Source organism: Macrotis lagotis, chromosome 1 (assembly GCF_037893015.1).
Source record: "Macrotis lagotis isolate mMagLag1 chromosome 1, bilby.v1.9.chrom.fasta, whole genome shotgun sequence".
In the NCBI taxonomy this organism is placed as follows: Eukaryota; Metazoa; Chordata; class Mammalia; order Peramelemorphia; family Peramelidae; genus Macrotis; species Macrotis lagotis.
In genome coordinates this window covers 905306195-905333842 of record NC_133658.1, presented here as the reverse complement: position 1 = coordinate 905333842, position 27648 = coordinate 905306195, and the positions used below count along the sequence as shown (strand labels likewise).

Here is a 27648-nt window from a genome sequence, read left to right as displayed (position 1 = left end):
CCCTCCTTCTTACTCCAGATGTCTATACCCCATTGAGTATATATGCTGTTTCCTCTCCTAGCCACCTCTGATGAGAGCAAAGATTCCCTCATTCCCCCTTGCCTCCCCCCTTCCATATCATTGCAATAGCTCATTGTAATAAAGAAAAAAACTTATTATATGAAATATCTTGGCCTATTTCCCCCTCTCTTTTTTCTTTCTCTCATTCCATTTCCCTTTTTTTCTATTGGCTCCATTTTTATACCATATTTTATCTTCGAATTCAGCTTTCTCCTGTGCTTCAACTATAAAAGCTCCCTCTACTTGCTCTATTAACTGAGAAGGTTCATATGAGTATTATCATTGTCATTTTTCTATACAGGAATACATGCAGTTCATCATCATTAAGTCCCTCATATTTTACCCTTCTCTCTCTATGCTTCATCTGGGTCTTGTATTTGAAGATCAAACCTTCTGTTCAGCTCTGGCCATTCCAACAGGAACATTTGAAATTCCCCTGGTTCATTGAAAGTCCATCTTTTTCCCTGGAAGAGGACATTCGATTTTTCTGGGTAGTTGATTCTTGGTTGCATTCTGAGCTCTTTTGCCTTCTGGAATATTATATTCCAAGCCCTATGAGTTTTTAATGTACTTGCTGTTAAGTATTGTGTGATCCTGACTGCAGCTCCATGATATTTGAATTGTGTCCTTCTCACTGCTTGTAATGTTTTCTCTTTGATTTGTGAGTTCTGGAACTTGCCTATAATATTCCTGGGGGTTGTTTTTTTGGATCTCTTTTTCGGGGAGATCGGTGGATTCTCTCCATTTCTATTTTGCCCTCTGCTTCTAGAATATCAGAGCAATTTTCCTGTTGTTATTCTTTGAAAATGATGTCAAGTTTCTTTTCCTGATCATGACTTTCAGGTATTCCAATAATTTTTAAATTATCTTTCCTAAGTCTGTTTTCTATATCAATTGTTTTTTCAGTGTGATATTTCACATTTTCTTCTAATTTTTCATTTTTTTTTGGTTTTGAAGTATTGAGTCCTGGTTTCTCATAAATTTACAAATCTCCCTGAGTTCTATTCTTTGTCTGAAGGATTTGTTCTCCTCAGAGTTTTCTTATCTCTTTTTCCACCTGGCCAATTTTGCTTGTTAAAGCATTCTTCTCCTCAATAACTTTTTGAACTGTTTTATCCATTTGACCTAAGCTGGTTTTTAGCATGCTATTTTCTTCAGTATTTTTTTGGATTTCCTTGACTAGGCTGCTGACTTCATTTTCATGTTTTTTCCTGCATCTCTCTCATTTCTTTTCCCAGTTTTTCTTCTAACTCCCTCATTTGATTTTCAAAGTCTTTTTTGAGCTCTGTCATAGCCTGAGCCCAATTTCTGTTATTCTTGGAGTCTTTAGATGCAGGAGCTTGTGCTTCCTCATCTTCAGACTGAGTATTTTGATCCTTCTTGGGCTCATATGCAAAACATTTCTCAATGGTGTTCCTCTTTTTTCTCTGCTTGCTCTTTTTCCCAACCTAAGCCTGTTTTGGGGGTGCTTCCTGAGCTTTTGGGACACTCCCACAAGGGTCTCAGTGTGTGAGGCTCTGTCCTCTCTCTTGGTCTGTGAATGATCATATGCGCCCCCCTCTGCCATGGGGCTGAGGTGGGGGGGGCTGCTGTTCTATGGGGGGGCCTAGACTGCGATCAGGTTCTGAATGTGTTCAGAGCCCCAGAGTCCTGTTCCAGGGGCAGAGGACAGAGCTCTACAGTCTCTCTTCACTCCCCTCCCTAGGTTCAATGGGCTCATACCCTGGGGGCTCCTGCTTACCACCTCCACCTGCTTCTGTTCCTGGCCTTGCTGCTCTCTGTGTTCCCTGAGGGCTGGGCTCCACGTGCTCACTCTGGCAGAGGTCCCCCACTGTTCCCCCAATTTGTGCCTGGTGCTCCCCGGGGAGGAGCTCAGGAATCTCCTCGATGCTGTGAGCTGTGGCTCCCAGCACCCTGGGGCTGCCTCCGGGAGGCTGAAGTTCTTTTGCTCTGGCGGGCCGCCCCTCCGACCCTGGGGAGCAGAGCCTTTCTCCTCTTTTCCAGGTTACCTTGAGTAGCAGAACTGCCTCATTGGGTCCCTCTGTCGGTTCTGTCTCTCGAAAATTTAGTTAGAGTCCTTAGATTATAAGTTTTATGAGAGAGCTCCTTAGACACGATCCATTCTTGTGGCCATCTTCCAGGCTGATGATTAAAAAGCTGGAGTTACAGGGTTTTGATCATGAGGATGCTTGGTACCTAGCTTTTGATTTTTTTGTTTTAATGTCTAACTGTATTGCTTATTTTATTGCTTCTGTTTCCAACTTTGAATGGTCTCAAGATCTGTAATAGCATGTCTACCACTGAAGCAATGTAAACATTTTTATTTTTATTTGTGCAAATTATATTATGCCTATTAATATTTTTCCCTTTAATATTTAGTTTATTTCATGGGAAGTAAACTAATTTATTCTTCAACCTAATAATACCTCTTTTGCTAAGATTATCACACTTTGTGATAATTGTTGAAATGTTAAATTTAGTACTCGTGTAAGCATTGATGATTCAGAAGGGCTTTTGCCCACAAAGGGGCTATCAGTTTAATTATGAAAAAAAATTACCCTCATTTCCACCTATTCTTCTCACTTTACTATTTCTATAACTTTCTCTTAAAATGATTAAAAAAGAAAAATAATCCAGCAACCAATATATTTACTGAGTCTGACAGTATATGTAAGATGGTTCATCTACAGTCCTCCAGTCATTTCTATGGAAGGAGGGAAGTACATTTTTTCAATTCCTTTCTGGGACTGAGCTTTGATTGATATTGCTGTCATTATGCATATTATTTTGCCAGGTTTCTCTGAATTCCTCATTTTGCTTTTCATGGTATAGTAATAATATTGCATTATGTTCATGTATTATAATATATCAAGCTATTTCCTAATTATTGTATTGGTATGCTGTTACTTTCAAATGCTCTAAAAGGAGCATTTGGAGGAAAGGGAAGCAGAGATGAGACTTAGGATATTCTAAGAATTGAAATCCAATCACATCAGATCCAATATTTAATTTAAGATCTTAGGGTTTAAGATTTTGTTGTTTTCCAAAGATTCCAAAAATATTTTGCCATTAAAAGAAAAATAAAACTGTTTGCACAAAGTATATTATTTAAACCAATTCTTTTCTGAAGTAGATTTAGGAATTCTTAGAAGAAAGGTAGGTCAGAATAAATGGACTCACTTTATTTTAACTTTTACCTACCTTTATTTACCTCCTTTTTAAACTTTAGCAAGGATTATCTGAGAGGTATAGACACTCATATCATAGACCAAAAGGAAGAACAGAAGAAATACAAAACTTAGGGCAGCTAGGTGTCCCTGGAGTCAGGAAGACCTGTGTTATGGTTTGCTTCACCTTGGGGCCCACAGCAATAACCTCCCTCCTGGAGGGGAGCTGAGAATAAGGAGTCAAGCCACCACTGCCTTATGCCTCCAGCTCAATTTTATTACTGCTTAATTATTACATATATACTGTTAGGTCTTCTGGGGTAGAATAAAGAATAATTGAGGGAATGGGGGTGCACAAGCAGTGTGTACATGCAGTATCTTGCGTTACAGGATAAGGAGGTATGTTAGGGAGGAGGTGGTAAAACACAGCTGTGTCTAGTGCCCTTGGTCTGTGGGGTGGAATGTCCCGCTCCCAAGGACTCCAGTGCACCTTATCTCTCAGGGCGGCATGCCAGCTCCTGAGACTGTCCAGGTGGCAGTCTGTTAGTATAGTCTGTGTTCCCACAGACCTGAGTTTAAATGTGGCCCCAGACACTTAATATTTACCTAACTGTGTGACCTTGGGCATTATCTTGCAACCCCCCCCCCCAAAAAAAAAACAAAAAGAAATATAAAACTTGAAAGCAGTATATTGTATGGAAGTAATTCTTAATAAGATTTATTTTTCAGGGGAATTGGTTATGTTTATTTCTACTGTTTCTCCTTTACATATGTACAGTTCTCTTTGACTTTTGAACATGCTTTAATAGTTTTTATATAGTTGGAACTATATATATATATATATATATATATATATATATATATATATGTGTGTGTGTATATATATATATACATATATATATATAGTCTATGTAGTATTTTCTGTATTCATGTATTTTTCAATATTTTCACAAATTCATTAGCAAATAATAATCTACTTTGAGAGCTGAGATATCTTAAGCTTGATTGATTTAACTGTGAAATAGAAAAAGCTTGAATCTGAATATGATATCAAATATGAGGAAATTGTATTATGTCTCTTGAATATTGTACCTCATAATACATTGCCCTTTAAAGTAGGGTTAATTTAATTTAAAAAATAAAGTTAATTAAGTTGGGAAAATAGTATAGGGAATTTTGTAGCTTAGAATAAACTGAGGTTGGTGAGAAAAACTAAGCAAAATATTTCGGGATGGGTGGGTATTTGTTTCTTTAGCTCTGTTGGGAGGGGAAATGAGACTCAAAGAAAGTCTACGGCATCCTTTCTTGGCATGGATGTGTTAATGACGATTGAAAATCAAGGGGAGGTAGTTGTGCTTAATTTTTATTTCCCTTCTATTTTATGGGTAATAAGAATGACTTTTTACATTGTATATGATAGCCTAGAAATGCTAACAGGGAATTGCTGCTCCAGAAAAGTGAAGAAATCCCAAAATATGCCTTTCGTGATTTCAAATCACCCTACTCATATGTACCACATCCTTGGGTCTTAAGAGGATTGGAAGATAGTCTTATTGAGCCCCGTCTATAGAACTGGAAAGAATATGGAAAAAAAGAGGGAGACTGATGAAGGGGAAATGATTCTAAAAAGGTGGCAAAGGGGGTAAAGGGAATGAGATGATAAAGAGCTAAGTTTCAAAGATGACTTCAATATGGGTGGGTTATAGCATATTCTTTTGTAGAAGTCCATCAGTGATGAAAATTAAGTATACTCCTCAAATCTCTAGGATCCAAGGAGTTTTGACATTCTAGAGCATGAAGGTTGAGATGATGAAATGGGGTAGAGATTCTATGGAGTAAGGCTGCTTTATGTAGTGTTTATTTCAAAAACAGTTTGGGGCCTTAGGGTATTTGAAGCGCAGGTCAGCTTGATGTGGCCCTCAAAAATCTATCTTCTTCTTTGACTGTAACTGAGGAAAAATAGCTTCTAGTAATATGGAGGTGATGGCCCTATAGTTATCATATCTACAGCTATATCCTCAACTCTAAAATGGGCATAATAATAGTATCTACTTCCCAGGGTTGCAGTGATGATGATGATGATGATGAGCTATTTTTGAAGGGCTTTGCAAACTTTAGGACTTTATAATATATATGCTAGCTTTTAGTATTTACTTCTGTTTTGTTATAAGAGGAAAATCAGGATGGTTTAGAGCCCCGAGTCCCTTCCAGGCAGAAACATTTGAAGGAACTCAGGATATATTGCCTGGAGAAAAGATTGATGAAAATCTAAACATCTTTACCTTCTGGAAGGGCTGTCTCCTAGAGAAGAGACCTGGTTTATTCCATTTGGTTCAGAGGACAGAACCTGCAGCAATGCATGGAACTTATAGAGACCAATAGAGGATTCTTGTAGGGGCAAATTACCTAAGTATAGTAGGTCTTAAGTAAGATGAACTTCTTTGGAAGGGGGTGGAGTCTCCCTCCTTCCTTCAAAGTCTTCATTTCAAGACTGGATGACCCTATATTGGATAAGTGGCACTTGTAGCCTCCTGCTATGTGGTCTAGATTTGATGGCAGCTGGGGCCCCTTCAAAACCCTCCGAGATCAGCTTGAGAGCTCATTGCTTAAATGAAACTACATAATCCAAAGTGATCTCTTTGATAAATCAAATGGTTTTTTTTTTCCCTCAGTCCTCATTTTTCTTGACTTCTCTGTAGGATTTTCTATAGTTGACCTTACTTTCCTCTTTTTTGTGACATAGTTCTCTTGGGTCTCTTCCTTCCTGGCACACTGCTCCTCAGTCTCTTGAACTGAATCTTGTCATCGATGTTATGACAACTTATTGAGAACTTCCCACCAGAGTTTTGTACACTCTCTTCTCTTCTCATCCATCTCTACTCTCCCCTTCAGTGCTCCAGTTGGCAACCTACCCTCTAAAAACTAGGTTGATCGCCTTACTCTTCCATTACCCTAATCAATAATTCCATGTTTTGGGGTTTTTGGAGTGACTATTGAGCAAGAGTGAATCCCAGAAGTGCCCCCCAAAAAACAATGATCCCTGGCAACTGGGATCCATGCCACATTCCCTCAAGACTCTACTGCTTCACTCTTGTTTCTCTTTGACACCCAGAGATCCAGAAATGGCTCGGGTAAAATTGCTCCAGGTTGTAGAAGGGATTGTTCAGAGAGAGATTACTTGGAAATTGGGGTAGAGTCTAATGACTATCTAACCCCAGAATAGTCTGAGGAAAGTGCTTTGGGCACTGAAAGCCTCATTTAAGTGTAGGCTATTACTCATTTCGTTGTTGATGCTGGGCAAGACACTCAGTGAACCCAATTTGCTTAAATATGCCATGCCCTTTGAGATAGCTTCTTCTTAGTGGTTTATGAATTCAGTGATGTGATGTATAAAATGCATTTGTCAAAATATCTAGCCCCCATGCCTTATAGGATGTTGATGGTTAATTAGGACCTGTGGGTCCTAATGGCAGAGCAACAGAAGAGATCTTTTCTCCCAATATCCTCCTTTTTGCAGATAAGGAAACCTAAGGCCAAAAGAGATAAAACTATTTACAGAGATAGGGATCTGATCCCAGCTTCAAGGAACAGTTCTTTCTGTAACACAATGTTTCTGCCTTCTCTTAGATTATGAGACTCTTTTAAGTATGAGGCAATTAGATTTTGGTTCCTAACTCCAGATAGTCTTCATTCCTATTCTTCTGTTTTTTTTTCTCTCCATCCTTTGCCTCTTATCTCTTTTTTTCCCTTGTTCAGTTTTTCAGTCATGTCTTACTTTTTGTGACCCCATTTTGATTTTTCTTTTGCAGAGATACTGGAGTGGGTTGTTATTTCCTTCTCCAGTTGATTTTATAGATGAGACACTGAGTCAAAAAGGATAAAGTAACTTACTTGGGGTCACACAGCTAGTAAGTGTCTGAAGCCAGATTTGAACTCAGAAAGAGAGGTTTTTCTGACTCCAAACCTGTCACTCTGTCCACTGTACCACTCAACTGCTTTTACCTCTTTTGCTACTGATATTCTAATCTAGTATTTGGAACACTGCCCATTACAATCTGACTACTTGGTATTCTTCATCTTTTGTACTCACTTTACCAAAGACATTAGTTTCCTATCCACCTCTTTAGATGGCTTCATCTTTGTCCATTGACTCCACAGATTGTCAGGCCAGGTTTGATGCTGCTTTATACCATGTGACTTTTGCATCTGGGTAGAGTGTACATGTGCATTACTCCACCCCCAGTTTCCCTTCTCCCAGCTCTAAGAACTGGGGACATTCAAACTTTCTATCAATCTCTTTCAGACTTGGAGCCTAGGACTTAAAACAAAGAGGCAACTCCAAAGGAGACCATAATAGGTGAAGAATCATCCTCATTGGTGAAAGTTGAAAGACTCAAAGGGGCAGACTTTGTTACTCTCCGCTTGGGGAATTTGGGGAAGGTGTGAGCCTGGAAAAGCGGCAGCCAGTAAAGCAGGAGAGTGAGGTAAGAATGATTAAACGTCAGAAGATTCCAACTGGAAAGAAATTCTATAAATGTAAAGAGTGTGGCTTCAGTCATGGCTCAGGCTTTAAGCACAAGAAGATTCATGTGGGAAAAAAGCCTTATAAATATAAGGAATATGGGAAAGCCTTCCCTCGATTCTCAAGGCTCACTCAACATCAGAAGATCCAAGCTAGAGGGAGTGTTTACAAATGTAATGAATGTGGGAAAACATTTACTCAAAACTCAGTCCTTCTTCTACATCAAAGGATGCATACTGGAGAGAAGTCATATAAGTGTGATGAATGTGGGAAAGCCTTTATTTACAATTCAAGCCGTGTTAAACACCAAAAGATTCATACTGGAGAGAAACCTTATAAATGTAATGAATGTGGGAAAGCCTTCAGGCAGAGTTCAGATTGTGTTAGGCACCAGAGGATCCATACTAAAGAGAAGTCTTATAAATGTAATGATTGTGGGAAAGCCTTCTCTAGTTTTTCAAAGCTCACTCAACATCAGAAGACCCATACGACAGTGAAGGTTTACAAATGTAATGAATGTGGGAAAACATTCACTAAAAATTCTGTCCTCCTTTTACATCAAAAAATACATACTGGAGAAAAGCCATATAAATGTGATCAATGTGGGAAGGCCTTCACCTATAATTCAGTCCTCGTCAAGCATCAGAAAATTCATACTGGAGAGAAGCCTTATAAATGTAATGAATGTGGGAAAGCCTTCAGACAGAGCTCAGATGTTGTTAGGCACCAGAGGATCCATACTGGAGAAAAGCCTTATAAATGTAATGAATGTGGGAGAGCCTTCAGTCAGAGCTCAGATGTTGTTAAGCATCAAAGGATCCATAGTGGAGAAAAGCCTTATAAATGTAATGACTGTGGAAAAGCCTTTATTCGGGGTTCAAGTCTCACTGCACATCAAATGATTCACACTGGAGACAAGCCTTATAAATGTAATGAATGTGGGAAAGGCTTCCCTCAACTTTCAAAGCTCACTAAACATCAAAAGATCCATACTAGAGTGAAAGTTTATAAATGTAATGAATGTGAGAAAACCTTTCCTCAAAACACAAGCCTTGTTTTACACCAACAGATTCATAAAAGAGAAAAGCCTTATAAATGTAATGAATGTGGGAAAGACTTCACTCAGAGGTCCCACCTAACCCAACATTTGAATACACATACTGGAGAGAAGCCTCATAAATGTAAAGAATGTGGGAAAGGCTTCAGTCATGGCTCCAACCTGATAAAGCACCGAAGGATTCATACTGGAGGGAAACCATATAAATGTAAGGAATGTGGGAAAGCCTTCAGTCAGAGCTCAGCTCTTGTTAAGCACCAGAGGATCCACACTGGAGAAAAGCCTTATACGTGTAATGAATGTGGGAAAGCCTTTAGGCAGAGCTCAAATCTTATTTCACATCAAATGATTCATACTGGAGAGAAGCCTTATAAATGTAATGAATGTGGGAAAAGCTTCAGTCACATCTCTGACCTTGTTAGGCACCAAAGGATTCATACTGGAGAGAAGCCTTATAAATGTAATGAATGTGGGAAAGCCTTTAGCCAGAGCTCAGTCCTTGTGAAGCACCAGAGGATCCATAGTGGAGAGAAGCCTTATAAATGTAATGAATGTGGGAAAGCCTTCATTCTGAGCTCAAGTCTTATTGCCCATCAAATGATCCATACTGGAGAGAAGCCTTACAAATGTAATGAATGCGGAAAAGGCTTCATCGAGAGTTCAGCTCTTATTGTACACCAGAGGATTCACACTGGAGAGAAGCCTTATACGTGCAATGAATGTGGCAAAGCCTTTACTCGGAGCTTGAACTTGATTGTACATCAGATGGTTCATACTGGAGAGAAACCATATACTTGTAATGAATGTGGAAAAACCTTCAGTCATGGCTCAGGCCTTGTTAAGCACCAGAGGATTCATACTGGAGAGAATCCTTATAAATGTAATATTTGTGGAAAAGCCTTTAAACAGAGCTCAAACCTTATCCGACATCAAAAGATTCATACTGGAGAGAAGCCTTATAAATGTAAGGAATGTGAGAAAGCTTTCACTCAAAGATTTCACTTAAAAAAACATCTGAATACACATACTGGAGAGAAGCCTTATAAATGTAAGGAATGTGGAAAAGGCTTCAATCATGATTCAAACCTTATTAAGCATCGAAAGACTCATTCTGGAGGGAAACCATATAAATGTAACGAATGTGGGAAAGCATTCAAAAAGTTCTCAGGTGTTTTCCAGCATCAGAGAATTCATAGTAAAGAAAAGTCTCATAAATGTAAGGTCTGTGGGAAAACATTTACTCAGAACTCAGTACTTATTAGACATCAGAAAACTCATACTGAAGAAGAAACACATTAGCAACATAATGAAATCATTTATTTCAAGATCCTTATGTATATCCAAAGATGCACACCAGAGAAAAGAATTTTGGACATAAACAATACCAGAAGCCTTTAGTTAGTGTTCCCAATTTAATGAACACCAGATGATTGATACTTCACAGAACTCTTAAAAAGAAATGAAAGTGGTAAAGTCTTCATTCATGGTTCCAGATTTTGTTGAAGACCAGATGATTTTATACTGCTGCAAAGCCTTATAGTTACAATGAATATGGGACCTGTTCTATGATACTTCCCATCAAAAAATTTATACTGGAGAACAACCTTATAAAAGCCAAGAACCAGGGGATAGCATTCAATAGTTCCTTACACTTTGTTCACCATCTAGTTCATACTGAAAAAAAAAAAGCCCAGTGATGAGAGCTAGCATTTCTCTGTGGCTTTTAAAGTTGGCACAAAGTTTTCCAGAGCTTGCTTATCTCGTTTGATCCTCACAATAACCTTAGAGGTAGGTAGGAGGTAGTATTGTTGACAGTTTCCAGATAAGGAAGCTGAGTGACTTGTTCACATCATACAGTGAACCTGAGGCCATATTTGAACTCAAGTTCAGCACTCCATCCACTGGGTCACGTTTGAAATTTAATGAGTATAGGTAAGTCTTGTGAGGCTGAGCAATTTCATTTATATGTTATAAATAAAGACAAACATACTAAGACTTGGAGGGGCTCAAAGTTGACACCTGGCTGTAGGACTTACTGTGCTTCTCCTTCCTCTATGTCTCACATTGATTCCCTTGTGAGCTTCTTGAAGAAGGATTTTTTTTTCTCTTTCTTTGTATTCTCAATGCTTAGCATGGTGTCTGGAACATATTAGCTACTTAATAAATATTTATTAATATGGCTTATCTCCCCACAGATCCCCAGCGCTAAGCTGTTTCAAACAGGTCATTAAGCATGATTTTAAAATACAATCTCAACATATTAGGGTGGTCCTAGAAGTCCTTATCATTCTCCCAAAGAAAGCACGATACCAGTTTAATGCATAAGACTTTTCATGCGTCTGGAATTGCTGAATGAATCATTCATAGAGGATCTGTCTGCTAACTCAACTTACTTGCTTATACATAGCACGGAATAGATATTCAACAAGGCTATATTCATGGAGGATGCCACATTGTATGGCAATTTATTTCTTCATCTCCATAGAGAATAATGTGAATAATGTCATCTAATAGATTTATATCCCAAAGAAATAAAGAGAAGGGAGATATTAATATACCAGCTTGTTTATATTAGCTCTTTTTGTTTAGTGTCTTCCTATTGGAGAATGGCTAAATAAATTGCAATTTTTGAATGTAGTCAGTATTGCTGTGTCATGAGAAATCTTGAAATGGAATCTTTTAAAGGAAACTGGGAAGACTTCTGTGACTATTGCAGAAGAAAGTAAATGTAACTCAGAGGACAGTTTCTATGATGATCACCTCATTCAGAAAAACAAGTTGGACATACTTTCAAACTGATCAATTCCCTGATCAATCACCACAGAAGAAAGAAGAAATTCACCATCAGCTCTTGGCAGATTGGGTTCAGTGAACATAAAATTCAAAAAGAAACTTGTGTATTGTTTTTGTATGTGACCAGTGAGTGTATTGATTTGTACCTTGTACTTAGCTGTCTTTTGAGGACTTTATTTTCTATGTTGTGTTTAATTTTGTTTGACTAGATTGGGGGAAAATGGTAGTGGGAAGGAGTAATAAAATACAGTGGGGATGTTTGTGCTTCTAATATGCAGTTTATTTTTCAAAACAAATGATTTTCCTACGGTAATATGGCTCTGAATTAAATTCAGGCAATGAACCACACTGTCAAAGAGTGCATCCTTTATCTTGTTGTTTTAAAAAAGTGTATTTCTATCTTGATGGGATAGTATTGATAGTGATGTGCATTGGAAAGAGTTATTTGGAAAAAACTGCAGAAGCATTTAAAATGGACAGCATTTGTATTTTGATATCATTGTATTTGCAAGATATAATATATATGATGAATAATAAAATTAAAAGGTGTGGCAGAAATATCACTCTGAACTTTTTTAACTCATCTATTCTGTGTGGGACATTGTACTAAGATCTGGGGGATACAAAAAGTAAAAGATGGTCTTTGTCTTATAAGGAGCTTATAATCTAATTTAGATCTTAGAGTCAAATCTTAGAGTCAAAATAAAGTGGGAGTCTTCATGTTCAATTTGCACAAGCAGATTGGAGCCCCTCTGAAGAGAAGGCTTCCCATGGAGGAATATAACCTAGCCCAGGCTGGCAAACTGGAGCAAGTTCAGGTTTTGTGGCAAATCATTATTCAGATGTGGTCTATAAGTGACTGCTGTCTGGATGAGAAAGGGAGACCCAGTCTCAAAACAAATAAATTAAAATGAAAAACACAGTACAAATAGAAATTTAAAAGAATATTCCAACGAAACTCCTTAGTTTGAATATCATCTTTCTGTGTTCTAGTTGTATGGCCACGGGCAAAATCTCTTCATCTCTCTCTTGCTCAATTTTCTCATTTGTAAAATGGGACTTTTGGACTAGGTAGGTTGCTCCTGAAGATCCAACTCTAAACCTAGGTGCTCGGCTGAGGAAAGCAGCCTCAGGGAGGAACTGGGGTTACCTGATGCCTTTTTGACTTACTCTACTAGGAAGCCAGCTTAACAACCTTTGATTTATTCTCAAAACAATCAAGTCCCTAGGAAAATTTCTGTACCTTTAAAAGTCAAATGATTTATCCCAGCTCACATTGCAGGGATGCCCGTGAATTTTTCTTTCATCATATCTTCTCTATAGGTTCTGTACCCTCTTAAAGCTTAGAAGCTGTTCCAAACCTTTTCTTCACTCTAGTAGTGCATAGCAACCCCTCCCCACACTGTCTCAGGTAAGGACCTTATTGAAAAGTGCTGGTGTACTGGGAAGTAAAAACAGCTCTCCGTGAAACAGAAAAATAGATGGGATACACTTTTAAGTTGGAGATTACATTATTTTACGTTTGCTTTATCGTTGAATGTGTAGACAGCAAAACAATCAGTCTATTGCTGATGTGTAGCACAGCTGATTTCTGAGGTATAAGTGTCCACGTTGAAGATTTAACAATTGGCTCTTGCCAGCTGGTTTGATCTGGTTCTAGCACACCCAGGACCATGTCTTATGCTTCTTAGAAAACACTGAGACAATTTACAAAACTTACCTTTTTTCTTCTCCTTCCCATCAAACATGCCATTGGCATCATCATCGTCTACCTATTTGTCTATGCCATTGACATTATCACTGCCTTCTACTTTGCTGTGGTCTTTAATGAAGAGGAAAGCCTTTTCCCTGGCATGCATCCTTGATCCCATTTCTGCCTTTCCCAGCCTATTGATAGTGCTACTGCAGTTGGAGATTGGAGAATGGGGTTTGAGAGAAAGGTTGTGCTGGTTCATTTGTTTCATTCATGTCTAACTCTCTGTGACCTCATTTGGGTTTAGTTGTCAAGGACACCGGAGTGCTTTGCCCATTTTCATCTCTAATTACTGGATCTGGTTGTTTACATATATGTTTGTGTCTTCCCCATCCTCATTTGAACCTACTTTCCCAGCTAGCTATCACCCTTTATCTTTTGTACTCCACTCAGGTAAACTTGTAGAACAATTTTCCCATTCTTCATTTCCTATCTTCCCTCAACTTTTGTCCTCTCCTAAGTTGATGATGATGTTTCAAACTGCCAAACCTAAAGATTGTTTCTCTTTCCTTTTCCAGTTTGCCTTCTCTGAACCATCTTCCCACTCTAGATTTTCAAGACTTGTTCCCTTCTCCTCTTGCCTTTTTCTCTGCTGCATCTCAAGTCTCTTTTGCTGCATCTTCATTCAAGTCATCCTCACTAACTGTGGTTGTACCCAAGGCTCTGTATTCTCTCTTACCTCCATATACTATATAACTGGGATCTTATCAGCTCTCATGTGCTCAGTGATTATCTCTAGGCGATGCTTCCCAGTTCTCTATATCCTACCTTGGTTTGTCTCTTAAGCTTTATTGAACATTCAAACTGTAAGTCAGTAAGCAAGTTGTATGCTAAGCACTGTGGTAAGTACTGGGGGTCACAGAGAAAGGCAAAAACCATCCCTGCCCACAAGCAGCTCACAATCTAATGGGGAAGACAATGTGCAAAGAGCAATGTCCAAAGAGATACACAAAGGAGACCTTGAGAGGTGACCTCAGGGGGAGACACTAGCCTGAAGAGGGACCAGGACAAGTTTTTTGCGTTTATAGCTGGGACTTAAAGGAAGCCAAGAATTGCTGACAAGAGAGAGGGCATTCTAGGAAGGGGGAACCCCCTGTGAAAACTCAATATTTGGGGAATGGGGATCAATGTTACTGGTTGGTAGAGTCTGTGGAGGGTTGTAGAATTTAAGGAAACTAGAACACAAGGAGAGCTAGTTTATGAAGGACTTTAAAGCCAAACAGAGGATTTTATTTTAAATTCTTAATGAAATGGAGATTTTGGAGTTTATGGGGAAAAGGGTAGTTTGGAATGACCCAGTCAGACCTGTTTATTAGGAAAATGACTTTTGCTAGGTGAATGGAGGGAAGACTAGAGTGTTGAGAGACCTTGAGGCAAGGAGACCAACCAGCAGATGATTGCCCTAATATAGCCAAGAGATGATGAGGGCATATATACTATGGTGATGGCAGAAAAGAGGAGAGAGGCATATAAGAAAGACACTGCAAATGTAGAACTGACCAGTCCCACCAACAGATTATGGGGCAGTGAGAGAGACTGAGGAGTCAGGAATCCCACCTAGATAAGGAATCTGGGAATCTAGAAGAATGATGGTACACACAGAAGTTATAGGGTAGCTGGGAAGAAGGAAGGGGGCTTGAGGAAAAGGTAATCCAGTTTGACATGTTGGAGATCGGAAAATGGGGCTTGGGAGAGAGGTTGTTGTGGTTCATTTGTTTCATTCATGTCTAATTCTTTGTGACCCCATTTGGGTTTTGTTGGCAAAGATACTGGAGTGGTTTGCCCATTTCCTTCTTTAAATATTATTATAGAAGAGGAAACTGAGGTAACAGGGTTAAGTGACTTACTCAGGGTCACACAATAAGTATTTGAGGCAAAATTTGAACTCAGGTCTTTCTGACAACCTAGCATTCCTTTCACTATGCCACTTAGCTGCCCCACTGGGTGAAAAAGAATTAAGGTAAATTGTTCATAGGGTATTTGATCTATGCTCTGAATGGTAACTGCTACTGCCATTCCTTTGTAATTATGAGAGCAAAAAAGAAAGCTTCTTTAGACTGATCATTGAAAGTCATTTGGATGGAGTGTAATTTGAATGGCATTTTTTTTGCACTGCTATGGCGATCCATTCATTTGGAGGGATGATATTGCATAGCCAATCTAATAACAACACTCTATTTGAATGGATCTCCAAAGTAATTGGGAAAAGCCATTCTATTCCTCCACCATTTTTTTTTTGTATTTGCATTTTGTTTCTGTTTTAAATTCATAAGATTGTTTCATTATGCTTGGGTCAGTTTATCAGTTCCTTACTTTGTGATGTTGGAAGTTGTTGTATTGAGCTTTCCATATTAGAATATCATTTTGTGCCTAATTTGTAGCATTGATGGGTTGACTCTTTCAAATTAGAATCTTGTGATTGCTTTGTGAAATGGGGTCATTATTTATTAGAAAATTTTGTCTGGTTAAGCTAGAGGCTTCCTCTAGTTAGTGATAATCTTAAGTATTCAAAGTTGGGCCCTTTGATTTATCAGAGAATTGGTTTGGTAAATGGGACCACTGACTGAATAGTTGGAAAATGCATAGTTTGAGCATAGTAAAAATTCTACAAGGACAGGAATATTTGGAAAAAACCTAAAATGCAAGATAAATTATTATTTAAATGATTTCTTTGGTGATCTCTAGAAATCTAAACCTTACAACAGTAATTTTATGTGAAATTTATATTGCAGTTTTTAAGCTTGTGTCTGCCGGTGTGTGATTGGGCATTTGTTCTTAAACTCCTTGAGAGCAGGGACTGCTTTGTTTTTGCCTCTTTATGAATCCCCAACACTAACCACAGGGTCTGGCAATGCTTAATACAAAGAACAAATGGTGATGAGGCTGGTACAGCTCCAGTCAGTTGTGTATCCTTCTCTGGGGACTGAGATTCTTCTCTGGGAATTTGTACAGAAAGTTAAAAAGTTTGGGAGGAAAAATTTAGACTGAGAACTTTTTTGAGCATCTTTGTTTATCAGGCATGAAGCCTATGCAGAGTGATTTTTTCAAAAGTGCAATTAATCCATGGCCATTCCAGGAATGGCCTGGAAATTTTGAAAAAGGAAGCTAGCTTGACTTTTTAGCCAAGGTCTTTCTTATCTATTGTTTAATTAGAATTTTTTTAAGTTGATAAGTTGGTCTGATTGTTCATGACCTCAGTTAAGGTTTTCTTGATAGAGATACTGGAGTGGTTTGCTATTTCCTTCTCCATCTCATTTACAGATGAGAAATCTGAGACAAACAAGGTTAGGTGACTTGTCCAGGGTTGCAGAATTATTAAGTATCTGAGGCCAGATTTAGAACATGAATCGTCCTTATTTCAGGCCTGGCATCCTTCTGTTGTGCCACCTAGCTGTCCAGTTTTGGACTGGAAACGCCATTGATCCTCTAGTGAGTGCTTACTCATTTGAATGTTAAAGCAGACTCTATTTTAAGGTATCTTTTCCTCATTCAGGGTTCTTATAATGTGACTCAGATGAGACCAAGTGGATGGAGCACTGGGCCTGGAGTCTGGGAAATCTGAGTACAAGTCTTGTCTCAGCCCCGGCCCAGCTCTGTGAGTCTGGGCAAGTCATGTAACTTCCATTTGTCTCAGTCTCCTCAAAATGCAATAATACTTGCCTCCCAGGGTTGTTGTAAGGATTGATTGAGCTAATCTTTGTGAATAGCAAAGTACAGGGCTTGGCCCATTGAAACTGTTACTTGAATGCTTATGCCTTTCTCACTTCTCTCACTATTTATTCCCACCTCCACCCTCATTGTCTTGGGGGCAGAGAATCAAGTTGGAGTACAAAGAGGACTCTAAAAGTTTAGACATCTTCCTCTTTTCAAGCTAAAAATTCAAGGTAATATTACTTGTCCTTAAAACAGAGTACAATATTAGTAAATTTCTGGACACTTTTTACCACTGTTTCCCTGGCTTGTATGGGGGGAGATGAGAGGGAATCTGAGGGAAGGAAAGAGATTGGTAGCAGGGTTCAAAGAGTCAATCTGGCATGATTTTTTTATGGGTTTCCCAAGTGCCATGCCCAATACAGTATAGACAGTGTAGAGCTTGAATTCTCATTCTAAAGCAATCCACTGTTATTCCCAAGAAACTACATACACACACCTCCATATCTACACCCACATACTTTCCCCCTCCTCCCCACCCCCCCCCCCAGAAAAAAACCCCTGCCTATACCGGGGGAATATTGTAAAGAGAGAGTAGATGGGTAAATGCCTAAGGTGGATTCAAGTAAGATATTCCCAGTCTTGGATGGAAGCAACCCTGTCTGAAAGGTGAGGTTCAGTGACCTGGGAAACCTAATGGAAGACATGTTCTTTCCTAGTATTCCCTTACTGATATCCCCAACCAGACAGAATACACAATAGCCATCTACAAGGGAGGAACATGCAGCCATGATTCTTGAGAATCCAAGGAAAAGGTCCTGCAGTCAAAGTGGGGGCCTCCAGGGGCTATCCACAGATACATGAGGTTGGAACAGTCCAAGGAGGGCTCAAGTCCTAGTAGGGATTGAGGCCATGGTTATCAGTGAGTAGCCATGCAAGAAGCTCCTCTGGGGCTCAATGCAAATGCTGGGCCATTGATTTCATGGGGTCAGAAGGACATTGATGAACTGTAAATCCAGAATAGGCAGTTCCTTGGCACCATTGGTGAGAGTGCTGGACCTGGGGGCAGAAAGACCCCCATGGGGTCTTGAGGCAGGTGTGATGGCCTAGTGCCTTGTGACTCCTGCCTCTGGGCCCCATTTACTAGGGCATCACCCCACTCCCATTTTCCTTTCTCCTGATTCTGAGCACTGGGAGCATTCATACTTTAAAATATCAATCATTTTCTGACTTAGAACCACATACTGAAAATAAAGAGGCATCTCCAAATCATAACAGGAAGAATCCTCTCCCTTGGGGAAAGTTGAAAGCTGGTTTTGATGGTTTGTGTTTAAGTCCTTCATTAATGGATCACACCAGAGGATTCATACTGGAGAGAAATCTTTTTTTAGTTTTTTTTTTTTTGGCAAGGCAGATGATGTTAAGTGGCTTGCCCAAGGCCACACAGCTAGGTGATTATTAAGTGTCTGAGACCGGATTTGAACCCAGGTACTCCTGACTCCAGGGCCGGTGCTTTATCCACTGCACCACCTAGCCACCCCTGAGAAATCTTTTAAATATCAGGAATGTGAGGAAACTCAAAGAACAAAGCCCCATTGCTCAAAGCTCAGTGAACATCAGAAGATCCCTATTAGAGTGAAACTTTATAAATATAATGAATGTGGGAAAATCTTCAACCTGACCCATATTCTACCTCAGAATATTCATAATACAAAGCAGCCGTATAAATATCATGAATATAGAAAAGCCTTCATTCTCAAATGACCATGGAGACTTGAAGTTGCTTTATTTCTGGTGCAGTTTCTGCTTTGGAGAGAGTTAAAAGGTTTGGAGTGGGGGTGGGAGGAGATCAAAGAAAATATCTAATTCTTGTTGCTCATGTGACTGAGAAGTAGATGCATCTTATTTAGAATCAGGTTGGCCTTTTGAGTGTACTTTTCTCAAGGTACACTTTGAGATATTCTCTGATGTATGATCAGATGGAACTTTCAATTGGATGGTTACCATTTCTTGTGATTTATACAGTCCTCTCTAGCTTGAATTCCTGTGGTGCTTAACAAGTTAGGTACTCTGAATGAAGACTTTCCCACATTCAATATATTTGTAAGGCTTCTCTCTTTTATAATACTTTGATGTTGAATAAAACTTGAATTAGAGTGAATCTTTGTTTATATTCACTGCAATTTTGATAGATTGATGTTTGTCCTTCATTCTCAAAGAGGACCATGGCATCAAGAATGCTATGCTATGACTTGCAAGTGAATTGGATTTAAGTGGGGGAGGGCTTTGCAAAGTTACCTGCTTCATTTTCTCCTTTGAAGCCATATGGGTTCAATGGCAAGAAAAAGATCAGGACAACTGGAGATGGCTGTAGATGCAGTGGAAGACCTTGGTCTTCTTGAGCTAAGGTCTTTCCCACGTCTGTTACCCTGAAGCAATATCCATTCTGTGATTAAGGATAGGTAAGAAGTGAGGCAAAGAATAATTACTTTTACCTAGTCAAAAAAAAAATCAATTTGGGAAGGAAAGACCTTGAGAGTTTCTGGCCAAAACAGAAACAATTGCTATTTACACTCACTCTGAGCCGATCAGGACCCAAATATTGACCAAGTAGGGCTCGAACTGGGTATATTGTTGGTCAGTCTATGACAGCCAGAATGAATTGATTCTTAAGAATGAGGTGTTTTTACAAATAGTAAATACTATTTACAAATAGTAAACTTTGAGCATTGACTCAAGGCTTTCCCCTTTTAAGATTTTGCTACCATATTAAACTTCTAATGTGTATTCATTTCTCTCACTTCACTCTGCTGCTTTACCTGCTAACTCATTCTCTGTCTCTTCCTTTTGCCACATTCCCCCAAAATGGAGAAGTCAGGGCAGCCCTTTTTGTATTTTGGTTTGGACTCCATGGGATCATTCTTCTGGAATGTCCTCTTGAGTGGGATTGACTCTGTGATCTCAGTCCTAATGTGTAAGTCATTAACATAAAATATGAACATGTCCCATTTTCTGAGACTTAAGAGTCCAACCTAGAGCTGAGCTGATGTGACTGAGAAGGATTTTGAGAAAAAGTACACAAGTGACCTGGCTCTGGACAAAGGAGTCAACGAAGGGAGGAGAATGAGGAAGTATGTAAGGGGTCTATAATTCAAATACAGGGGGTATTTGGGAATATGGGAATATGAGATGTACAAAGCAACCGAGCAGAAAATCACCATCCTGATGTTTGATTCATGACTGGTAACAAAATCGATAGATCACAAAGGAGTTGAAAAAAAAACAAAATCCCCCTCTTTTTTACTTAAAGTCATTGAAAGAAATATCCAATCATGCAGAAAAACAGGTCATTGAAACAATTTTTAAGCATAGAAGGGAATAAAGTCCTGATGGAAACACAGCCAAACCAGCCCATTTGGAAAGATTCATGTTGGTTTTATTATAAACATGTTAAAGAAAAAGGTTGTTGAATTGCTGACTCTCACCTGGGGTTTGGCAGTTCTGAAGGAAACTTGGTTCTTTCTATTTGAAAGCAGGAGTATCCCCACCTCATGAACTTTGGGGTGTCTCAGGAAGAGAACTTGGAGAAGAGATAGGGATTGATAAGTATGTCTACCAATCTTAGTCTAATGCAACAAGTATCTGTACTGATACAGCAAAGAAATCCACAAATGAAAAGTGTGCAAGCTAAAATCAAAAGAACTTCCACATGAGTTAATCATAAAGGGATGGAATTATAAATTTTGAGGTTAAAAAAAGCCATATTTTTCTAGTCTCAAAGTCTAGGGAATCTCAAAAATCAGATATTTTCAGTATAGAATCTCTGTAGATGTCCTAGCAAAAACAAAGGTCCCAGTTCAATCCCAGCTGGGCCCCCACATGTGACACTGGCAAAGGCATTTCATGCAGGCTTCTCATCTCATTGATGGTAGAGGTTGACTCCCTGTACCTGGATAAGAAGAGTTGGGAAGGAAGGGAGAGGTGATTTCCCTTCCCTAGACCTTCCTTGAGTCTGTTGAGCAGGCTCTTAAGGTGCCTGGTGTTCCCTGGAAGCACACCATATTCCGCTTTTGCTTTGAGGGCTCCTGGCTTCCAGGCTTGGGAGAGAAGGTGGTTGATGCCAAAGCTGTACTTCAGGTTGCTGAAGGAAGACAGGGAAGAAACCAAAATGAGTGGAGCTGACAGCCTCCATCATGTATTGGTGTCCACCTTGCCCCATTAGAGACCTTGGGGAACTTCTCTTTGGGGAGATCTGACTCTCCTCTCTTGGTGGAACTGATTTGCCTCACTCCCAGTGGGAGAGCTCCTTCCCCCTGGATTGACATATATTCCTATGTGGATACTTTTTCTAATTTCTGTTTGACCCCCATGCATAAATGGGTTTCTTTGCTATTTACTATGTGTGTTGTTCAACTGGTAATTGGTTAGAAAGGTAGTAAAGCCTTAGATAAAAAGCTGGGGGCCTGCTTAACCCCCCCCAATAATTGAAATAGTTATTATAAGTTAGTTTGAATCTCGAAACCACATTCCCTAAAATAACTATTTCAGAGAACAGAAATATGTATGCTGACCTGAGCATGGCAGAGTGGTGGCCTCTGGCCCCTCCCTGCCTTTCACTTAGCCTCCTTATAGGATCAAATTAAATTACAGCTAGTCTTTCTTGAAGAAGGGTAGGAGAGGAGGCTAGAGATGCTCTGCCCTCCTCCGATCCACCCAAGGGCACTCCCAAGCTCTGTAGGGAGCAGCCTTTGTTTCCAACAGGTGAAACCACTCTTTTAAGCCGGTCCTCTGAAGCTCTGCCTCCTCCCTATCTGCCCAGAGTGGTTTCTGCCCAAGTCCCCTTTACTTCTTCTATATCCCAGAAGACATGGCCCAACTTGTGGCTTTCCATTCAGGTTGTGGCCTCTCCTGGCTCTGTGTCTCCTGGGCTAGAGTCTTTTTTCCTTTAGGTCCAACTCTTCACAGGCCTTCCTTCAGTCCAGGATGAAGCCAAGGTCCACCTTTTGGAGGCATCTTCCCAGATATGATCAGTAGCAATGCCTTCTTCCTCCATTTGAAATCACTGGACATTGTGCTTCAGGTCATTTATTTCACAATTTCATATTGCCCAGCCCCCAACTCCCCCCAGGAGATTGTACACTGGAATTGGTTCCTTTCTGTCTTTCTCTCCCCAGGAAGAGGGCTGGGTCTGGTGTATGTTTGAGTAACTCCACCAATGTCCTCTGACTTTAGGATCCAGTTGGGGTAGGGTCCCAAAGCCAGGAGGACTCTGGAATCCAACAAACAATCCAGTGGAGGCTTATTTTGCTGGGGCCCAGTGTGCTCATCTGCAGAAAAGAGTTTGGTTTTTCCTCAAGTGATCTAAGCTATTATGTGGAGAAAGCCAGTGTGGGGTAAGGGAAGGCTCCTTGGAGCTGGTGACAGGGCTGCCGCTTGTGGGTCTAGCCAAAGCACCGCCCAGTATGGGCCTGGGTCTCTTTTGACCTCAGGATTCTCCTCTGTAAAGGGAGAGAGGATCACATTCAAAGGAGCATGCCATACCAGAGAAGTTTTATTGAGACAGTTGTATGAGCCTGCCCATGAACTGGACTCTTGGTCTGAGGTGCCCCCACCTTTAAGGGTTCTTGTGAGGTTTAAATATGTATAATTTGTGTAAAGTATTGAGCATTGTGCCTGTCACATAGGGGGGAAGCAGGCCTTTTTAAAGCACCTACCGCCCCCCACTCCCTAGCCCTAATCCTTCCCGCACTCCCTAGCCCCAATCCTTCCCGCACTCCCTAGCCCCAATCTTTGTAGTGTGAGAGCCATGGGAGCTGCCATTATTACAGCAGTCATGAAAATGGTGAAATTTCAATGTGATTCTGACATGAAAAATATGAGAAACAGAAATAGGACAGAAATTTGACAACTGATTTGAGAATTCTAAGGAAATGAACAAAAATGAGATGGCCGCAACTGCCTACAGCCCTGAGCTGTCCTTGGAAGGACCAAAGAGAAAGTCCAGATCATTCAGATCACACAAAGGAAAAGGGGGATAGGGTCTCCCTCAGGAAAAAGTCTTAGATTATATAATCTAATTAGGTTATATTATTGGTTGCTTCCCAAAGACCCACTGATCCTGAGGTGCTTAGGAAGTCTGCTTATGTTTTGTTTCTGACGTCTTCGTGGTAAATACCTTGGTTTCATCTTACTTGACTTCATTGGGAGGAGCTGGACTACATGAGACAGTAAGGTTCTTGGGAGCTCTAGCTCCATGATCTTTCACCTCCCTGGAGCTCACCTCTGTCATTTGGAAAGCTCCTGGTTATGAAGGACTAAAAAAAAAAAAAAAAAAAAAAAGATCAGAAGGAGAACTAGAATCCATAGGTTCAGTGGTTTAGATTCAGAAGAGTCTAAGAAATGATTTAATCACATCTTCATTTTACTGAGGGGGGAAACTGGTCCCAAGAAAGAGAAGGGAATTTATCACCCAAGGTCACATAGGAAGGAAGTTGCAGAGCTGGCATTGTTTTGGGGGGGTTTTTTGGAGGCAACTGAGGTGAAGTGACTTACCCACGGTCACACAGCTAGTAAATGTCTGAGATAGGATTTGAACTTGGGTTCCCCTCACTCCAGGAATGGTGCTCTATCCACTTTGCTACCTAGCTACCCCTGAGCTGGTAGTCTTTGCCTGGTGTTTTGACCCCCCATATTCCAGCTTCTTTCCGGTGTCTTGCCTGACTTCCAGTAAAATAGAATTCATAGCCTTGGGTTAAGCAAAAGATAGGGTACTATAAGTGAGAAACTGGTCACCAAAATGGAGAGAGGGAACGACAGACGCCACAGTAGTCATCCATATGTATCTGTATCTGAACAAGCTTCCCCTCTGAATCTCTCTCCCACAAGTGGTCATTCACTCTCTGTAGAGCACGGATTGCATTCCCCCTCCATTGGACCCTGGTCCTCTGCCACCCTCAGCCCTTTGCTCCCACTTCTCCCCTGTGGGCTCAAACATCTCAGAACTGAAAGGGACAAGGTAGACTCTAGTCCAGCCTCTGTCAGAATAAGTTTCCTCTATCTGGGCATCATGCCAGGGGTTGTGGGTCACCCCCTGCCCAGAGGATCCAGGTACTAAACTCCAGAGGAGCCAAGAGGAGGAGTCTTCTGTCCCCCAGGGAGCTTGCCAAGGCCTCCTCCTCCATGAAGACGAGGGGGCTCCAGGGCCGCAAATTCTCCTTTCTTTTCTGACACAGGTCAGATAGTTTGGTTCACAGTACTGCCCTTGCACCTTGGATCCATCAAGAAGCATTTGTTAATGTTTGTCCTTCATTCTTTTTTTTTTTTTAGATTTTTTTGCAAGGCAATGGGGTTAAGTGGCTTGCCCAAGGCCACACAGCTAGGTAATTATTAAGTGTCTGAGGTCGGATTTGAACCCAGGTACTCCTGACTCCAAGGCTGGTGCTCTATCCACTGAGCAACCTAGATGCCCCTTGTCCTTCATTCCTGAAGAAGACCATGACATCAGGGGGTGATGCCATGACAATCATGTGACTTAGATTTGAGTAGGGTGGTGGGGCTGTGCCAAGTCATGCCAGCCTCACTTTCTCTTCTGAGTCCAGTGACCAGATATGAATGGGGATGACTGAAGATGGCCTTAGATGTGAGGCCCTCTGGGTTAAGTGACTTGCCCAAAGTCATACAGCTAGGAAGAGTCAAGTGTCTGAACTGACTCCAAGGTCAGCAGTCTATCCACTGTACCACCGAGCTACCCTAATCCCCCACTAAGGCTCCCCTGGGATCTAGCTCTAGACCTCATCATTCTCCCAGATTCCTGAATTTCTCTTCAGATTCCTTCATCATGGAGGAAGGATCCAATGGATCTTCTTAAAATAAAGTGCCGACCACATCCCACTCTACTTCTCAAGAGGATCTGGGCTCTCCTGTGGAGTTCAGAATGAAGAGGCAGGTTTGGTTTGCATGTTGGTGCCCATCACTGTGTCTCCCTCAGCTCATTCCAAATGGACTTCACCTCACTCCTCTTCCATCCAAAATGTGCTCCATTCTCTCTGCATTTGGGCCCTTGAGCAACCTGCCTTTTTTCCATGCCTAGAATAATATTCCTCAAAAATCCAACTCTTCAACTCACAATTCAGCTCTTCACTGATTCCCAAAGGATTCATTTCTTTTTCAGTGTTTCTGTATTTGTTTGTGATGTTTTAGGGCCTGACACAACAGAATACAGAACTTTATCTTACTCCACAGGGAACAGGAGGGAAGGGGAGGGGTACAGAGAAAAGCTGGGAGGCTAAAGAATGAGAAGGGAGGAGATGTGATGACAGATTACTTGAAGAGCTGTGGATGTCAGTTCTACTTATCCTTGTTTCACATTTGTGCTTATGATGTCAAATATGTGTGTCCTTCCATTTTAGTCTTTTGTACTGGTCCTTGTCTTTTTCACCTTGTCTGATCTCGAGTTTGTTTTGTTTCTGACCACTACTCTCTTAATTCACCCTCCCTTTTAACCACCCTCTTTTTTTCTCTTAACCCCTTTCCCTTCTGAGCCCTGTTGAATAAGATGGATTTCTGTTTCTAACTGTATGGTTCTAGATTTTCTTTTCATCTTGAACCAATTCAAATGAAAGAGAGGTTCAAGTGTTGCTTCTTTCCCACTTTATTCTCCCTTACATTGTGTAAATTCTTCCTTCCATGACCCCTTTTTTGGAGATAATTTTCCCCATCCTTCTTCTTCTTCATCATCCTTCCTATCCCATAGCATCCCTTTTCTTCATGCTTCCATTCTTCTTTAACATTCATCTTAACATGATGGCTTCGTGCCCATGCTCTCTTCCCCAAGTAGGTTCTCGTTTACCTGCCCTTCCTTGGTGAGACGATTCTTAGGAGTTGCCTGGGTCTCTGCAGTTCTCCTCCAAGTCCCGCATGACTTCTCCCATTGGTTACCTTTGGTTTGCACATCAGGAGTCCTTTGTTCCTCAAGTGCTGTTTTTTCTCTTGTAGGATCATACGTAATTTTGTTGGGTAGGTTTTTCTTGGTTTGTCTTAAAAACTCCCAAGTTCTCCATTCCTTTCTTGTGGTAGCTGCTGAATCTTATGTGATGCCGATTGTGACTCCATGGTATCTGAATGATTTCTTTCTGGCTGCTCTCAGCATTTTCTCCTTGGCCTGGACATTCTGGATTTTGGATTTTGGTTTTCCTGGGAGTTTTCATTTTGTGATTTCTTTCAGGAGGCATCTAGGGAATTTTTAAAATTTCTGTTATATCCTCTAAAATAACTGGGCAGTTTTCTTGAAAAAATGATTTGTTCATGACTTTCAGGTAGTTCAGTGATTTTTAAATTCTCTTTCTTTGATCTGTTTTCTAGGTGAGGCTTTTTTATGAGTTACATCATTTTCTTTAATTTTTTTCTCTTTTTTTTACTGTTTCCTTATGTCTCATGGGATAATTAGCTTCCACTTCATGAATTCTAATTTTTAAGGGGTTATTTTCTTCAGTATATTTTGTTAATTCCTTTTTTTTTTTAAGGTTTTTGCAAGGCAAATGGGGTTAAGTGGCTTGCCCAAGGCCACACAGCTAGGTAATTATTAAGTGTCTGAGACTGCATTTGAACCTAGGTACTCCTGACCCCAGGGCCAGTGCTTTATCCACTGCGCCACCTAGCCACCCCTTAATTCTCTTTTTAAAATTTTCCTGCCTGGCTTTCATTTCTTTCCCAATTTTTCATCTACTGGTCTTATTTAGCATTTATATATACATATACAGATATATTTTTATTTTTATTTGAATTATATATATAAATTATTTTTGAAAAATAAATTTAACTCTTCTAGGGATTCTGATTGAGGCTTCGATTATAGATGTTTTCAAGTCATTGATTTTGGTTTTGTGTCTTGAGCTTCCCTGTCATTATATTACGGTTTTTGCTCATTTTTGTACTTCTTAACTTTGGATTTTATGTTAGAGTTGAACTCTGCAAGACTGTCCCTGCCCACCCCGCATCCAAACTATTTTGTATCTTATAGCCACATGCTGCTTTCACCTGTGAGTTATGGCTTCCAAAGTGGTTTGAGCAAGGAAAGGTCTTTTCACTGCCCAGTGTGAATTCCTCATCAAGCGTGAGTGAGTCTTTTGACTTGGATGTGGTTGAGTTTTTGTAGATTGTTTCTGGACTCTGTCACAATTAGCTTTCTGGAATGTACTGTGACTGAACTGCTGCCTTCCCCTTCATCACCAGGCCGAAAGGTTAGAATGGATCCCTCTTTGTTCGTGGGCTTGGGGCCACCCAGATATCATTTTGGCACTTGTTCCTTGCTCCTTACTGAGAGAGAGAGAGACCCTAGGGCTGCCCTTATCTGCCATTGATAAGCAACCTGGAACTGGGTGATGGTGGACCAATGCCAGATGGCACCCATTCTACACCCCACCAGTACTAGTGCAGGGTCCCTCAAGGTCTCTTTTTGACCAGGGGTTTAGTTCCTTTTCCAACCATGATGGCTGGGCTGTCTCCCACCATGGTTTCTGTTCTCGTGGCCATCTGCAGCTTCTGTCTGTAGAGGAATGTCCTCTGACACTGCTTAATATCCAACTTATCACAGATTTATTTCCCCTGGTCCCCAGAAATACAATATCTAAGGTCTGTCCTTCTGAAT

At 40.4% G+C, this 27648-nt stretch overlaps 2 protein-coding genes across 4 annotated transcripts in view; both read left to right on the top strand.

Moving 5' to 3' along the window:
- Nucleotides 1-26775, top strand: part of LOC141509580 (uncharacterized) — a 113597-nt gene extending 86822 nt beyond the window's left edge. The window contains 1 exon segment of the mRNA XM_074219211.1: nucleotides 7908-26775. Within this exon segment, the coding sequence (XP_074075312.1) occupies nucleotides 7908-10105 (2198 nt within the window). The 3' untranslated portion in view covers nucleotides 10106-26775.
- The window catches only part of LOC141509577 (uncharacterized), a 264113-nt gene that overhangs the window by 86791 nt on the left and 149674 nt on the right, over nucleotides 1-27648 (top strand). For 2 of the 3 annotated variants that reach the window (XM_074219210.1, XM_074219208.1), the window contains exon 3: nucleotides 7531-7711. The exons of the other annotated variant lie outside the window; for it this stretch is intronic. The gene's annotated coding sequence lies outside the window, so the exon portion shown is untranslated. The remainder of the gene's footprint in view (nucleotides 1-7530; nucleotides 7712-27648) is intronic. 3 annotated transcript variants of the gene reach the window in all.